The sequence below is a fragment of the Artemia franciscana genome, chromosome 12 (assembly GCF_032884065.1).
Source record: "Artemia franciscana chromosome 12, ASM3288406v1, whole genome shotgun sequence".
NCBI classification, from domain to species: domain Eukaryota; kingdom Metazoa; phylum Arthropoda; class Branchiopoda; order Anostraca; family Artemiidae; genus Artemia; species Artemia franciscana.
The window spans coordinates 20,042,025-20,058,979 of NC_088874.1; the positions used below are offsets into that span (position 1 = coordinate 20,042,025).

The 16,955-nt window shown below is 34.3% G+C and overlaps 1 protein-coding gene across 3 annotated transcripts in view; it reads right to left on the bottom strand.

The window, feature by feature from the left end:
- Positions 1 to 16,955, bottom strand: part of LOC136033822 (SEC14 domain and spectrin repeat-containing protein 1-B-like) — a 128,501-nt gene that overhangs the window by 10,311 nt on the left and 101,235 nt on the right. For all 3 annotated transcript variants that reach the window (XM_065714749.1, XM_065714750.1, XM_065714748.1), the window contains 3 exons: positions 6,244 to 6,358; positions 4,239 to 4,483; positions 1,913 to 2,035 (listed from right to left, as the gene is read on the bottom strand). In XM_065714749.1, coding sequence (XP_065570821.1) covers positions 1,913 to 2,035; positions 4,239 to 4,483; positions 6,244 to 6,358 — 483 coding nt within the window. The remainder of the gene's footprint in view (positions 1 to 1,912; positions 2,036 to 4,238; positions 4,484 to 6,243; positions 6,359 to 16,955) is intronic.

The following is a 16,955-nucleotide window of genomic DNA, read 5'->3' on the forward strand; positions in this document are numbered from 1 at the left end:
ATGTCCAAATTACAACTAGCCCCTTCCCTTCTTTATTACCCAGTGAGGTAGGATCCTTCTGAAGGCCCAAAAACGAGAAAGTAGGATCTGGCTCTTACTTTCCGTCAAGATATATTTACATGCGGCTTTACGTCATGTTACTTGTAATGAAAGTACCAACAGAGGGATCCTCTACTCTCCATGAATATGAGGTAATTTACAGTTCCTCAAGCAGTGATACTAGGCCAATTTTCCAACTCTTACCTTCCACGAGGTTTTATTGGTATCTGATAGCCAATTCGGGTACAATTCCTGATGACATAGATTTCCCTCCGCATTGCCTCCAGAGACCAAAAGGCGCTGCTAGAACGCTAAATCATACCTTCCGCAAAGTTTGTTTGTGATCGAGTATCCTCCGCTCGTAAATGTGCAGCTACTAAGAATTTAGGAGCCCTTGCTCTTCCTACCCCAGTGGTAGGCACAGGCCTAAGCTCTCAGAAGGCTTAGTTAAGATTGTAATCTTTATTTTCTCCCCCTTTTAATTGTGGCTGAGATCTGTCGATCCGTTTTTAAATTTATCTTGACAACAAGACATTAAGATTTCCCTTCACCTTCTCTTTGAGATATTTTTTTTTGGTTCATAAATTCAAAAAATCTTGAAAGAGCACATCAAGCGTTACTTCTGACTAAGTTTGGTTGACATCTGACAAACTCTTCCGGCTATTGGTATGATGAAATGAACTTAAGGACCCCTCTTTTCCTCCGACGTACACTTCCAAAGAGTTGTTGGCCCCCAAAAAGCATAACTCCGACATTCGCTCTTACTTCTCACCAATGTGCTAAAATCCAAAAACCCCTTTTAGTAAGTCTGTTGATGAATAAAATTTGGGGTCCGTTTCCCTACATAGCTGGGATCCGGTATGAATTCATAAAAAGTGGAACTTGAGCCATTACTCTTACTTCCCACTAAGTGGTTGGAAGTAAGTGGCAAGTAAATGTATCAGAAAAAGACCTCCAAATATTGCTACTAGGACACTTACTCATATATTTTGCAAGTTTGGTTGAGATCTGAGAACATCTTCTATAAGAGAACATCTTCAATTGGAAATTGGAAAGCTGCCTTACGCTTCAAAATCAAAGCTAATACACCCATTTCTTCTTCACATTAAGTGCTATTGCGGTCTAAAAACTCCTTTGGTTAGATGTTAGAATTATAAAATTTTCGAAAAACTTTGTTGTTCCCTTCGATTAATGAGTCTAGGGTTTGTTAGCTGTTTTGTGCGTTTAAACTTTATTCTGCATGCCACATTTCAAGAAATTCGATGAAAATCGAACATATCAGTTAAAAAATTAGGAATCGAGATTTCCTGATCGATCTGTCAAGAATTACGTCTTGGAAATCTAGATGAAATGTTGAATTCCAATTCTAAGCATCAGCGAGAAAATTCTACGAATACACAAGTTCAAAATTTGAAGGGTGAGGCTGCCTCCTCTTGAACACCCTAACTAGGAGGTTTGCAATCAAAGCTAGGACACTTACGTATTTCTTCTTATTTACATCATTTAGTTAGCTAGAACCAAATTTCCATTCTCCATCCAAAACTACTGAAAATCTGCCAGTCTTAGAAAGGATTCCTTCTCTATTTGACAGTTCCTATACCAGAAATTTTCTATCTTATACTATTACCGAGCTCCAGACCGCTCATCAAAAAAAATCTGTATCAGTGCTCAGCAACACAGCAAAAAAAGTAAAAGCATAAATTGAAATTAGACATTGCGGGCTCATAAAATAAAACTGAAATCATCATTTTCTGAAAAGATAAGAGCTTAAATCAATATAATTGTAATTAGGTGCAATTACTTCATATGGCAATTAGACTAAATATAGAAAAATAAAAACTAAAAATTAAAGGTGAAAGAAGATGAGTCATACTTTGGCAGTGTCATGAAGTTTTTGTTGTTGATCCTTGAGGTTTTGCACTTCAATCAAAGAAGATCCGACTTTGCAGTTTGAAGTACGAAGAACAGTTTCCAACTCCTTTAGCCAATCCAAAGCCTGAAATTAAAAATTTATAATATATTACAAATGTGTGGCAAGTCAAATTCAACAGTTAGCCTGATGAAAAGAAAAAAAGATTATAAGAAATTTGTATCTTTGGCTCTTGAATAATTTAACATTTTTTCTAGGCACTAGAACTACTAGTTCTACACGGAGTACAGCTGTACAAAATAAAATTAGAAAATCATAGGTAACTTTGAGAATCTTACTATGAAATTTTAGATGGCGTTAACGCTTTATTACAGCAACGAAACTGAGCTTACAGCCTAAATAAGACTTTCAAATTTAACAATATCCTTGAAAAGAACATGAAGTTGCATTTGAACGACAAAAGACACAACATTAAAGGATTTTTTATGAAGTCTAGACTTCATAATGTATGCTACTGTTTTTTGTTTAAACCGGTTGCTTGATTTTCATTATTTTAAATTCTCTAAACACAAATCAAAAAGAAATTGGTTGTTCTACATCAAAATACCGATTCCAGTTGCCAGCCCTAATTCCACTAAGTTTTGATTTTTTCTGAGAACACAAAAAAAAGAGAAAATAAAAATTTCCGTAAAATTTAGATTACTTCAAAATTTGATAATTTTTGATAACTTCAGTTCATGTACTCATTGCCTCCTTTTGTATTCTGAATTTGAAGGTTAAATCGTTTAGACGCTTCAAATTCGGAATACAAAAAGACACAATGAGTACATGAACTCAAGTTATCAAAAATTGTCAAATTTTAAAGTTATCAAAAATTCAGAAATTATCACTTTTCTCTTTTTCTCAGAAAATGAAAAAGTGAAAATTTCGGAATTCGAAACTTGATAATTTTTGATAATTTAAGTTCATATACTCATTGTCTCCCTTCGTATTCTGAATTTGAAATTAAATCGTTTAGAGGCTGCAACTCTTTAGTTTTAAAGACTATGAAGTTAATGTTGTTTAAATTTGAACAGCCAAAGTAGCCAAAAGACGAAATTCGGTAAGAGTTAATAAAAAAAAAAGGTTAAAATGAATTCCCACGACGAATAGAAGCACTTTGAGATGTCTAGTCACTTTTTCTTTATTTTTTTTTATAATAATCCAAATATGTATTGCACGATCTTAATGACATTAAAGAATGTAGCTTTTTTAAAGAGCAGCTTGGCATAAACCGAAGACAATAACGTTTATCAAATGATAGATTATCCTGAATTTCTGAATTTGAAGCCAGCCAATTGCCAGAGAAAGGAAAAAGTAAAAGTTTCTGAATTTTTGATAACTTCAATATTGGAAAATGTTTATAACTTAAGTTCATGTACTCGTTTTCTCCTATCGTATTCTGAATTATAATATGTTTAATTTGAATTTCTAAATCCTCAATATTTCAGAAATATTGGAAAAAATACAACTGACTCATAAAACTTCCAATTTAATATAAGTAAGCGGACGTTATAGATGGGGGACATTTTTGTTGTTTATTTATCTTTATATTACGCATGGTTCTATCATTCATTGAAATTTCATCACTTAGGTTAGAATTACAGTCCTATTTTTGGCCCATTACACGCATAGCTTCTTGGGCCTATTAACTGATTTACTTTTGTAATAGTTTACTTTAGTATTAATAAATTGATTGATTGATTGATTGATTTAGATGTCACTGCAACACATAAAATTTGGTATAATATGAAACATCCTGATAAAAAAAAATTTCATGTTTCTTCTTGGTTTCTGTGTGAACCATCTTTAAAACTGGTATTCCATAGAATCATTTGATCTGTATTTCTCTGTTTACATTAGCCTAAATGTCTCTCAAAACCATTGTTGAATTTAGTTTTCCATAGCTCAGATAGCAGTTAAAACGAACATTGGATCAAATAAATGAAACCGAAATTCGCCCGACACGTATGAATTTGTAGATACAAAGTCAATTTTATGCGGCTTTTGTTGTTTTTTTTCTGTCTTTTTTATATTTTTATCTTTCTTTAAAATATATAATACCAATTTCAATTCTCTTTACTGCTTATATATTTGCATTTGCCTTTTTAAAGCCTTTTTTTAAATTCTATTTGCATAGTTTAGAAACTACTCAATATTGATATTAAAGCAAGACATCAATAAAAAGAGGCATAGCATTCGTCAATTACTGACTAAAAAGTCATATCATCTTTTAAGAGTAGAGCAGTTTGGCCATATTTGAAAATATTTAGCAAAACTCTCATCTTACCTGATTAGCATCTTTTTCACATGAAAAAATCTGCACAATGCGTTGCAAGCGAAGCCTCTCAAGTGAAATTGCTTGAAGAGCAGCCTGATGACTGCTTTTACAATTCTCAAGAAGCTGCAGAGCGAATTGAGACTCCCTTGCAGAACTCGAGTCATTTAACTGCCGTCCAACTTGGTCCATCTGAATAGGGGATAGCAGCTCAATGAGACGCTTACACTCAATTTCAACTTCAATGAAAAGGGGATCTAGAAGATTTATTTTATTCATTGTCATTATTTATGCAAAATTAAAAATGGATAAAATGAAATGGCCTTCAGATTATCTAAAAATAATTTAATAACTTATGAAATGCAGTGGAGTAACAAGAACTTTACAGTGAGCAACGCTTGTGTCGTCCACATTTAGTTTATTTAGGAAATGAAATATACCCAATAAAACAGATTTTATTCTTACTTTCAGCTTAAATTTTGAAATATTAGGGAACTATCTAGGTCAAAGCAGGTATATTTATAGGAATATTTCTTATTGTTGGAAAGGATTAAAACTTATTAAAGCAGCCCACCAACAATAGGAGAATTTTATGAAAACATGTGATATTATATAATGATAAAATCTTGAGATTGTTTCGGTGGAGGGTGCTTCACAGCTTTTTTTCCATGTATACCACTCATGGAATTTTACTTTATTCTTTTAAAAGGTTAATTTTAACATTAAAATAACTATTTATTAGAAATTTAATGATTTAGTATCAAAAAGTGGTTCCAACCAATTTTTTGTACAGTATTTCCAAAGTGCTAATAAAATAGCTGAAAGTTATTTTACTTTCAGCTATATTATAGCTGATTTGCTATATTATATGCATCCATTGGAACATTTCAGCAGTTGATGGAAAGAAATGAAAATATATAATTATATCTTATATCGAAAACTAGTAAAATTTGCCTGAGTTTCTATTAGTTTTATCTTCTTTTCTTTAACAGAAAAGCCAACATACTTATACTAGCACATTGGCCTTTTATTTTTTTTTATAGTTCTAAGCAATTACAACAAAATGTAAGAGCTTCATTTGTAGTTATTTAACCATGTTAACCATACAACTAAAAGTTATTTTGTGAACTTGATCCAAATCAAACCTTCCATTTATGCTTCATTTTCTTCCCAGAGAAATTCAAAACCTTGCGCAATCAGTAGGAATCAATATCTTCGTTTTACCTTGAACGATGTTCGTGAGTTCCTAATTCAGTAGTTCTTGGCAAAGGAGCTACAACAAAGGTTATGATTGTTTATTTGAGACATTAAAAACTTTCGTAACAATGACTGAATTTATTTGGCATAAAAAAAAATTAGCCAATTGAAGCAAACTGGAGGGGAAACCGCCCAAGACAAACCTAGTTTTACTTGTCTTTTGTGTCTTAAAGAAGAATTTTTATTCCCTTAATGACGAATAATACCTCTGAAAAATTTTGAAAAGTCATTTACATATAATTATATTTGTATTCGAAGAAAATTCATCAATTATTAGTGAAAATCTGCTAGCTCTTTAAAAGATTGCTTGTAATAGCAACATGTCAATAGCTCTGAAAGTATTTCTAAATGTAATTTTCACTGAATCTGCATATTCTTAGAGTTAATTCAGTAAAAACGATTCCTCGTCAATTATCCTTTAGTTGAGTGTATTTTAATAATTTAGTAAAAATTACACAAACGAACAAAACTTTTTTCTTTTAGCCACATAGTACATTCATAAGGAGATATTTTCTTGACAAGACAACTACATTTCTTTCAAATTTGGGATAAAACCTAATGAAATTTTAATGTTGCATTTAATTTGTGTACGCATCATATATTTGATTTCTACCATGCATGGTACACCCAATGTCGTCTTTCTATAGCGTTTCTTCCGATTAAAAAAAAGACTCCCCAAAAACAACAATTCAGATTTAATGACCTTAATATTTGTATTTTTTCAGGGTGTGAGTTGGCGTCAAATTTATGCAATACATACCAATTAGCGACTGCCTGTCATCAAGATCTTGAAGAGCAGATTCTGCTTTACTGAGATCTTCTTCAGCAGCTGAAGATCCAACACCTTCAATTACTTCCTCTGCTTTTCCAAGACACTATAAAATAAAACAGTGTATTCATAATGAAAAATGAAGTTGCATAGATTAGGGTACAAACTTGCTTTAAGAAGAAACTTCCGTCAGGTAAATGACACCCGCCAGCATTTTTAGGAATATATATCCGAGTGAATTCCTTAAATATCAGTCCCCTGGATCGATTAGTCTCTTTAAAATGTCAAAGAAAGTCTACCTGGAAAGTTATTACTTACTCTATCATTTATTATGGAAAAAAAAGCAGAGAACGTGAATACCCGGTTATAATGAATGTTCTCTAGGAAAATCCTGATATATGCCTAGTGGACGCGTTCTCGATCGCAAGGGATGAACTGATATTATGTACTATAAGTATCGGTGCCAAACCACGCCCACGGGAATTACTTTCTTGTGCATCTCAGTCTCAGCCTGTTCTTTGTACATTTCCATGATATGACAACCCTTCTACAGTTGCCACTTATTTCATATTTTCAAATCTTTTTCTTTCACCTTTATATTACCCTATAGTAAGATATGGTAACTCGTGGTATGGTAACGGTAACGCTACGGTAACATTATCCCCAAAACACAAATGAAACAATTAAAAGAAATAACAGTATACCAAGAAATTCTTAAAAAGAAAGCAAAACAAATGCTAAAAAGAAAGCATTAAAATATGAATTAAAAAGCTGTGAAGTGCAGGTCATCGATAAAATTGTTAAAGATCTGGGAGATGCAGCCAGAAGGCATAGTAGTAAAATATTGTACTGTTATGTTGAAAAATTGAAAGGGAATAGTCAATCTTGACTCATCCCAGTTAAAGGTAAGATTGGGGCCACAATTAGTGATAAAGAAACTGTTTAAGAAATTTGAGCGTTTGAAAGTGATAAAGGAATTCTCAAAACATTTTGAGAATGACCTAAACCGCAAAAGAGATACAGGAAAATATAAAGAAAAGAATGGAAAAGACTGTGACTTTTTGGAAGAGAAGGTAGGTTTATTTTGTGAGGAAGAATTAGTGACAGTACTCGTAGGATTAAGAAATAGTAAGGCACCAGGCTCTGATACTGTGGCAAATGATTTTTTATGGCACTTGGTATTAACCAAGTGACATATAGCAATTGCAAATTCTGTCGGTCTGTCGGTCTGTCGGTCCCAGTTTTGCTACTTTAGGCACTTCCAGGTAAGCTAGGACGATGAAATTTGGCAGGAGTATGAGGGATCAGACCAAATTAAATTAGAAATAGTCGTTTATCCGATTTGACCATCTGGGGGGGGGGGGAGTGGGAAGCCCGTTAATTCGGAAAAAATAGAAACAATGAAGTATTTTTAACTTACGAAAAGTTGATCAGATCTTAATGAAACTTGATGTTTGGAAGGACATCGTGTCTCAGAGCTGTTATTTCAAATCCCGGCGGGATCTGGTGAAATTGGGGGGGAGTTGGGAGGGGGAAACCTAAAATCTTGGAAAACACTTAGAGTGGAGGGATCGGGATGAAACTTGGTGGAAAAATAAGCACAAGTCGTAGATACACAATTGACATAACCGGAACGGATCTGCTCTCTTTGGGGTAGTTGGGGGGGGGGGGTTGATTCTGAAAAATTAGAAAAAATGACGTATTTTTGACTTACGAAGGAGTGATCGGATCTTCATGAAACTTCAAATTTAGAAGAACCTCGTAACTCAGATCTCTTATTTTAAACCTCAACCGGATCCAGCGTCATTGGGGGGGGGGGGGCAGTGGGGGGGAATCTTAGAAAATATTTAAGGCGGTGAGATCAGGATTCAACTGGATGGGAAGAATAAAAACCTGTCTAAGATACGTGACTGACATAACCAGACCGGATCTGCTCTCTTTGGTGGATTTGGGAGGGGGGCGATAATTTGGAAAAATGAGGTACTTGTAACTTATGAAAGGGTGACCAGATCTTAATGAAATTTGATATTTAGAAGGATCTTGTGCTTTAAAGCTCCAATTTTAAATTCCGATCAGATCCTGTGACATTGGGGGAAGTTGGAGGGGGAAACCAGAATTCTTGGAAAACGTGAAAATTGGGGTATTTTTATCTTACGAAAAGGTGATCAGATCTTAATGAAATTTAATATTTAGAAGGAATTCATATCTCAAAGCTCTTATTTCAAATCCCGACCAGATCTTTTGACGTTGAGGGGAGTTGGAGGGTGAAATCTTTTAAAAACGCGAATCGGAATGAAGCTTGGTGGATAGAATAAGCAAATGTCCTTGATACGTGATTGACATAACTGTACTGGACTCGCTCTCTTTGGGGGAGTTGGAAGGAGGTGTTCAGTGATTTGGCCAGTTTGGTGCTTCTGGACGTGCTAGGACGATGAAAATTGGTAGGCATGTCACGGACCTGCACTAATTGACTTGATAAAGTCGTTTTCCCAGATTCGACCATCTGGGGGGCTAAAGGGTGGGTGATCGGATCTTAATGAATTTTGATATTTAGAAGGACATCGTAACTCAGAGCTCTTATTTCAAATCCTGACCGGCATTAAGCCTCTGATTTTCCTTTTAAATCAATCTATTGATTCTTAGAATTTTGTTAGAGCTCATACCATATGAGCTCTTGGCTCTTAGCTCTTCTTGCCTCGTCACAAGTGCCATATGAGCTCTTAGCTCTTGTTTTATATGGTGGTTAATAAAGTTAGAGATAAATTACTGAAGCTTATCAATATTTTTTCTTTAAAAGGGAAGTGCCTAGCCATTTTAGGAGAACTTTGAGCAAACCCTTCTATAAGAAAGTTGATAGTGTAGAAATTACAGAGACATTAGCTTGGTTTCGGTAGGAGGCAAATAAATTAGTATGATGATACTTTATAGACTTAGAGTTGCCTTAGATAAAGTTTTAAAAGAAGAACAGTGTGGTTTCAGGAAGGGGAGGGAATGTGTTGATCAAATTCTTAATCTTAGATCAATAGTTGAGAAGTGTCTGAGATATTAAACCCCTTCATTCATCGGTTTTATACAAAATGAGCAAGTGATTTATTCAACTCATGGAAGAGCTTTAGCGAAGGCCCTGTCATTGTATGGTACACTAGATAAATACATAGAAATGATTAGTGCAAAGGGTATACCAGGGTGCTCTTATGGCTCTTTTTGCATTAACATCCCATGATTCCTTCCTATGTTAAAAATAAACTTGTTTAGAGGAATATTACCCCCTCCTAGAATTAAGTTCAAGTGAGTTTGCTCAAATGTAGGCAAAAAGTCGCAACGGAAATATAAAGTAAATAACTGTCAGAAAAAAAAATATCCTGATATATCAGTAGATTACTTCAATCCAGATATTCTAATTCAGGTAAATAATTTATAGGAGATTCAATTAAATTTATTTCAGAAAACTTTTTACTTTGGCTGCAAAAATATTCCCACGTACAATACCTGTTAATATCAGCTAAGTAAGAACAATTTTCATCTAAATAAAGAGTGGTTTAAGGCACCGAAGTCAACAGTACACTGAGCCTCACGCCTAGTGCATAAAGCTTTGTTTAAAAGGATGTAAAAACATTTGATCTCTGACATAAGGATTTGCAACTACCCATTTTCTAATTTGGTAGGTTCTCGTTAAGGTTAATGAACTAAGACAGAATGAATTTTCAAACCATAATATGGGACATAAAATCTGTCACAACTGAGACTATACTGAAGTTCTCGAGAGGGGCGGGTCCAGGATTTTCTTTAGGGGGGGGCGCATAATAGGTTACTTGGATAAACTTGCGAATAAAGCAATACCCGCAATTTAAAGGAAACCTCAACAATTATGTGTTGTAGGTAGGTAGTGGAAATGGTCTAAAATCTGGTGAGGGTTAAAGTTCTACTAAATCTGTTAAAATTAAAATGGTATAAAATATTTATACAAAAAATAGCAGGTTATAAAAACCACCCCGCCATAAAAAAAATAAATAAAAATCTGTTCACCATATATAAAAAAAAATTATATTTTATATTTTGTGCATAATTTTTTACCTTTGCACTTCTGACCACTATAGCAAGTGATTTAACTTTTTACTGTCAAAAAAAGGTCTTGAACCATCTTTTGGGGTCATGCACTCATTGTGACAATTTATATAGGTTAAATCATTTAGCATGTCACCTAACTTTATGGCCTCGCCTAGTAACTATAATAGTGATAAAAAGTAGGAAATGAGGATGAAGATACAACTTGTATATTCGAAAAGATATATTATATATTAAATACTAGTTCTTTCAGGGGTGTAACAAGAAAAACAGAACAAAGAGATAGAAATGCATAGAAGACATTTAAAACAAGGGTCTTAAGTATAGGCAATAAAGCATTTAATAATCACTGTTTCTTTTTTTTAAATAGTGTATTAATAAACAGTGTCAACTTCGATGAAATCTCAAAAAATTTACTCATTAAAATTTTACTTTTCATAACAACGTTGTGTATCTTTCCACTTTTTAAAGTTCGATATATTTCGTTTAAATTACAGAACTCACAATTTTATAAGAAAAAGTCCAATTCTCTATTTCAACGCCCACCATATTTATCGTCGGTCGATGTCTACCTCAATATTTTGGTGAAGGTTTATAACGACTAGTCTTGTCAGTCTAGAGTCATGTCAGTTTAGAGTTCTTCATTAGTATTTTCCTTTCTATTCATCCTAAAATATTCGAATAAAGACCAAAATCGTCAGAAAAATAGGAACTCAAATAAAGATTAAATAAAAAAAACAAGTTTTTTTTAACTGAAAGTAAGGAACGACATTAAAACTTAAAACGAACAGAAATTGCTCTGTATATGAAAGGGGCTATTACCTCCTCAACGCCCCACTCTTTACGCTAAGGTTCGACTCTTTCTTTCAGCTCTACTTTTTAAAACAGTAAAAAACTTTGTCATGGGGGCAAAAAAAAAAATTATTTAATTTTTGAACGTTTTTGAATTAATGCATTTTTTTACTTTAGCTCTCTGCACATGAATAATTAAAAGGAAATTTGCAGATTAATTTATTTTTTTGGCTAAATGGCTTTCTCATACTTTTGATTTGACGATGTTGAGAAAAAAAGGAGCGGGGGAGTAGGCCTAGTTACCCTCCAATTTTTTGGTTGGTTACTTAAAAAGGAAACTATAACTTTTAATTTTACGAACGTTTTTATTAGTAAAAATACACGTAACTTACGAACTACCTTACGTAACGAACTTCTAAATTCGTATGTTTTTATTACGTATATGAGGGGGTTCGCCCCCTCGTCAATACCTCGCTCTTTACACTAAAGCTTAAATTTTGTCCCAATTCGTTAAGAATGACCCCTGAATCACAAAGGCCGTAGAATATATAGTTGAAATCAATAAAATTACTTTAGCGTAAAGAGTGAAGTATTAGGAGGAGGTGAACCCCATAATGTGCGTAATAATTTCTGTTCGTTTCAGATTTTAATGCTGCTCCTTACTTTCAGTTGAAGAAACTTTTTTATATTTATTTTTTCATTGCTCTTTAAAAAAATGCTAAAAAAAAATCCTGTGCCCCCTTCACGGAAATTTTCTTCCCCCATGACAAATTTTTCCATGGAAAATTCCCCCCGTATAACCCCCTCAACCCATCGCCTCCAACCAAAAAAATCTCCCTGAAAGTGTCTGTACACTTCCCAATAACCATTGCTCTGTGTAAACACTGGTCAAAGTTTGTAACTTGCAGCCGCTCTCACGGGGACTGTGTGGGAGTAGGTCGTCCCCAAAGACAAAGTTATCAGGTTTTTCGACTATGCTGAATAAAATGGCTATCTCAGAATTTTGATCCGGTGACTTTTGGAAAAAAATGAGCGTGGGAAGGGGCCTAGGTGCCCTCCAATTTTTTTGGTCACTTAAAAGGGCACTAGAACTTTAAATTTCCGTTAGAATGACCCCTCACACGACATTCTAGGACCACTGAGTCGATACGATCACCCCTGGAAAAAAAAAAAAATAAACACGCATCCGTGATCTGTCTTGTGGCAAAAAATGTAAAATTCCCATTTTTGTAGATAGGAGCTTGAAACTTCTACTGTATGGTTTTCTGATACGCTGAATCTGATGGTGTGGTTTTCGTTAAGATTCTGTGACTTTTAAGGGGTGTTTTCCCCTATTTTCGAAAATAAGGCAAATTTTCTCAGGCTCGTAACTTTTGATGGGTAAGTCTAAACTTAATGAGACTTATATATTTAAAATCAGCATGAAAATGCAATTCTTTTGATGTAACTATTGTTATAAAAATTCCGTTTTTTAGAGTTTTGGTTACTATTGAACCGGGTCGGTCCTTCCTACAATTCGTTACCACGAACTGTTTGATACCTACAGGTATGTACTTCAAACTAAGTATATGAGTCGAAATACTCCTCAAAAATCAAATAATTATGTTTTCTTATTTTTTTATTTGATATGACTAGTTGGCATTGAGAAGGTACGAAATTCTGTAGTAATATTGTAGTTGCATTCTGTTTCCGTGGTTAGTTAATCCAAGTTGTTTGAATCCTCACTTTTTATCAATATTTTATTAGTAAATGTTTGACGGAGATACTAGTGACTCAGATTAATTTTACTTACAGTTGCAGGAGCAAATAGACTAGGTACCAGGTCGAAATAAGGGGTTTTTACAAGATTTTAATGTCCAGGTTGGTAGAAATAGGGATAGATGGTATCCTAGCCTAGGTAAATTTAGTGTAAGAAAAGAACACAGTCATTAGAGAACACAGTCTGTAATGGCTACATACTATTGTAATTTTGTAGGCATAACAACCTAGTTATAACCAATACGGTGTGTGGTCCTAAAATGGCCCCTAAGTTGGCATGATATTCTTGTGATGGTAAGACAGCAAACCTTATTGATTATGTTATTATACACCGAAGACTAACAGGAACAATACAAGATACTACGGTATATAGGAGTGCTGTTATTGATGTTAAAAGTAAATATCACCATCAAGTAGTGTCCAAGTCTAATTTAAAACTGAAATTTTGGAAGGGTAACTACCTCCTAGGAATTTATGATATTGGTAGACTCCAGGATCGAAATTTGAGAGAAACTTTCCAGGAACAGGTGAATACTAAACTTGAGAGTTTAAAATTTGACAATGTGGAAGATTGATGGAATAATTTTAGAAAAAGAGCTTGTGGAGCTGCCGATGGTATCTTAGGGAAGAAAGCTAAGACTGCAGCTACGAATACTAGTGAAAAAGCTTTATGTTTAATATAGAGTAGAAGGGGTTTGTGCAAAAATTATCTGAGTGATAGATCAGACCATAACAAAAGGAATGTAAAGAAAGTGGAGAAAGCAATAAAATATGAACTAAGGAGGTGTGAAGTGGAGGCCATGGAAAAAATTACTGAGGATCTGGAAGATGCAGCTAGACGGCATAATAATAAAATATTATACTGGCACGTTTATGAATTCAAAGGGAGTAGTCAATTCAAGATAGGAATGCGGCCACAATTAGTGATAAAGAAAGAGTTAAAGAGAGATGGTGCTAAAGCGAGATACAGTTGCAGGAAAAGATACAGATGAAAATGAAAAAGTATGTGATACTTTGGATGTGAAGGAACATTTGTTTAGTGAGGAAGAATTAGCGACAGTACTAAAAGGATTATAAAATAATAAGGCTCCAGGTGCTGATAGTTTGATAAATGAGTTTCTTAAATATGGTGGCTCTGAGGTTAGAAATAAGTTACTGAAAATTTTGAATATGATTCTTGAAAAGGGGGATTACCTATTGATTTTAATAAAACCTTAATTGAACCACTGCATAAGAAAGGTGACAAGAGTGAGTATCATAATTATCGAGGCATTAGCCTGATCTCTGTAGGTAGCAAATTACTTAGTAATATGATACTTTTTTGACTGAGAGATGCCGTAGACAAGGTCTTAAGAGAAGAACGGCGCGGTTTAGAAAAGGTAGAGGATGTGCCGACCAAATTTTCACTTAGCTTAACAATTGAGAAATGTCTTCGTTGTCAAACACCTTTGGTCCTCAGTTTTATAGATTATAAGCAAGCGTTCGATTATATTATCCTTATATGGTATACCAGATAAATACATTAAGGTGATTTTTGCTATGTACGAGAATAATACTGCTGCGGTTAAGGTAGGAAATGAGGTTAGCAGCTGGTCTTGTATTAAATCAGGAGTTAAGCAGGGTTGTGTTCTATCCCCCTTTATATGGATCATTTTGATGGACTTTGTCTTAAGGAGCACATGAGAGGCAATTGGAGATCACGGAATCAAATGGGGAGTAAAGATTCTCCTGGACTTAGATTATGCTCATGATTTCAGAATATTAGATGAAAGTGTGAGCAAAATCAAAGATTTTTAGGGGGTTTTGCGAGTTCCGGGTGCTAGAAAAGGTTTGAGAATTAATTTTAAGAAGACAAAGTCACTAAGGCTAAGAATAAGTGAAGACGAAAAGATTTCGTTGGGTGACGAAACGATTGACCAGGTGGGTAGCTTCACTTACCTTGGTAGTATTATTAGTAAAGACGGTGGGAGCAGTGAAGATGTTAAAGGTAGAATAGTCAAGGCTCAGGTTGTTTTTTTCACAGTTAAAAAAAAATTTTGGAAGAATAGAAAGATAAATCTAAAAACCAAGATTAGAATTTTGGAATCTATGGTGATGATATGTGGCCAAATGGGCTCTGAAGCATGGGCACTCCGAAAAGCGGATGACAATTTACTAGATGTTTTTCAGAGACTTTGCCTACGGATTGTTCTGGGTGCCCAGCTGAGTGACCGTATCTCAAACAGTAGGTTGTACGAAGAATGAGTTTCATTCCCACTTTCTAGGGCTATAATGAAGGAAAGGTTGAGATGGATACGCCACGTTCTGCGGATAAAGGATGACAGATTTCCAAAGATTGCCCTTTTTGGCCAACCGTCTGGGCTAAACAGAAAGCAGGTCGTCCTCGTCTAGGGTAAGAGGATGTCATAAACAAGGATTTAAGGGAAATGGGAACTTCATGGGAGGAGGTAAAGAGGGGGGGCCTTGAATATATTGGGTTGGAGGATGAGCGTTTTTAGCTGTGTTGGCCTCAGGCGGCTTGGTGCTGCAGTGAATTATTATTATTAGTAGTAGTAGTAGTATACTTAGTTTTAAGTATATATTTATACGAACCTTTTTTAAAGTTCTACATAATTTGGCATTTATTTTAATGTTTTAGGATGAACAGAGGAAGTGTTCATCCTAAAATGCGTTCATAAAATGTGGAGCTTTAATTAGATGAAAATAGGTATTAAAGTGGCCACCATTTCCTCACCAAAATCCAAAACTTATCTTAATAATTTTTGCACTTCTCATACATTTACTTTCTATTATACAAATCCCCTAAAAAACAGCAATGTTGCAAAAAAAAGCAAACCCAAAAAACCAAAACAGACAGCCAAAAAAAGTAATGATATCAATTTCTTCGCCTCAGTGCCATAGCAACACTCGAAAACAAATTTTTGACAGTAAAATTAAGTAGACATTTTGCTTTTCATTTCCGTTGTGACAGCACAATCTTGAAATATCATTTCGACAGCCTAAAGAGGTTAGGATTTTAAATTTCCTCTCCTTGTTATTACGAAAAGAAGATTTTTGCCTCCCACTTTTATGGTATTACGGACGAATTCCCTTGATAAACCTAAATTTAATTACATACTTTTCGGAGGTATGTGTCACTAGTAAAATCTAACAGAGACCGCACCAAGTAACTGAAATCTTATTTCAAACTTGTTTGCAAAAAGAAACAGTCTTAATAATCAAAAACTTATTAAAAACTAAACTATTAAAAACCAATGAATGAAAAAAAAACTTTCATCACAACCCAAATAAGAGCCAGCTGTCCCAGCCACAAATCCACCACTACGTCAGGGGGGTGGCACGTCCCTTAGTTCCGCCACTGGTTCTCGATATTAAAAAGGTGAAAAGGTCTGACTACATTTGCTGCAAGACATATGAGACCTCAAAGGCTGATGGAAGAGTTATGTTTGTAGATAATCTACTACAAATTTAAGATTGTGGTGAAAAGAAAAATGGGAAACACAAAAAAGATAAACAAAAAGAGAAAATCACATAAAATATGTTAACATTTCCAGTAATGCTCTGTTTTTGCAAGTAAAGTAATATTACCAAGCTTAGTGAAAAAGACTAATCTCAATGCGCGTTTCTTTTTCTCCTTTAAATTGAAAAGGCACATACGTTTGGATCGAAGGGGGATAGGACTCACACCTTCCCCTAAGTCTGAAGATGTTGATGGTTCCTCCTATACTTTGTCTACTTTTCCGTATAATTTACGGATTTTATTTTCCAAATTATACCCTCCCCCCCAGAAAAATGTGTGACTCTAGCTGCGAAAATGAAAGATTTGTCAATATAAAAGAGCAAATTTTCTTGTTCCTGCATGGAAAAACCTACCGTCGGCAGAATCAATCAAAATGCTAATAGAATAAACAAGATTAATAAACAGCTAACAAGATATATCATAGGTAGCTACATTGGTAATTTGGTATATTAGCCTTACAATAAAAAAAACAAACTTTCTAACCAAAATGGGATGTAATAAAATTCACAATTAATCAGGGGTTTGTCAAGTTGTCCTTTGATAACGTTGCATCGTGTAAGAAACTATA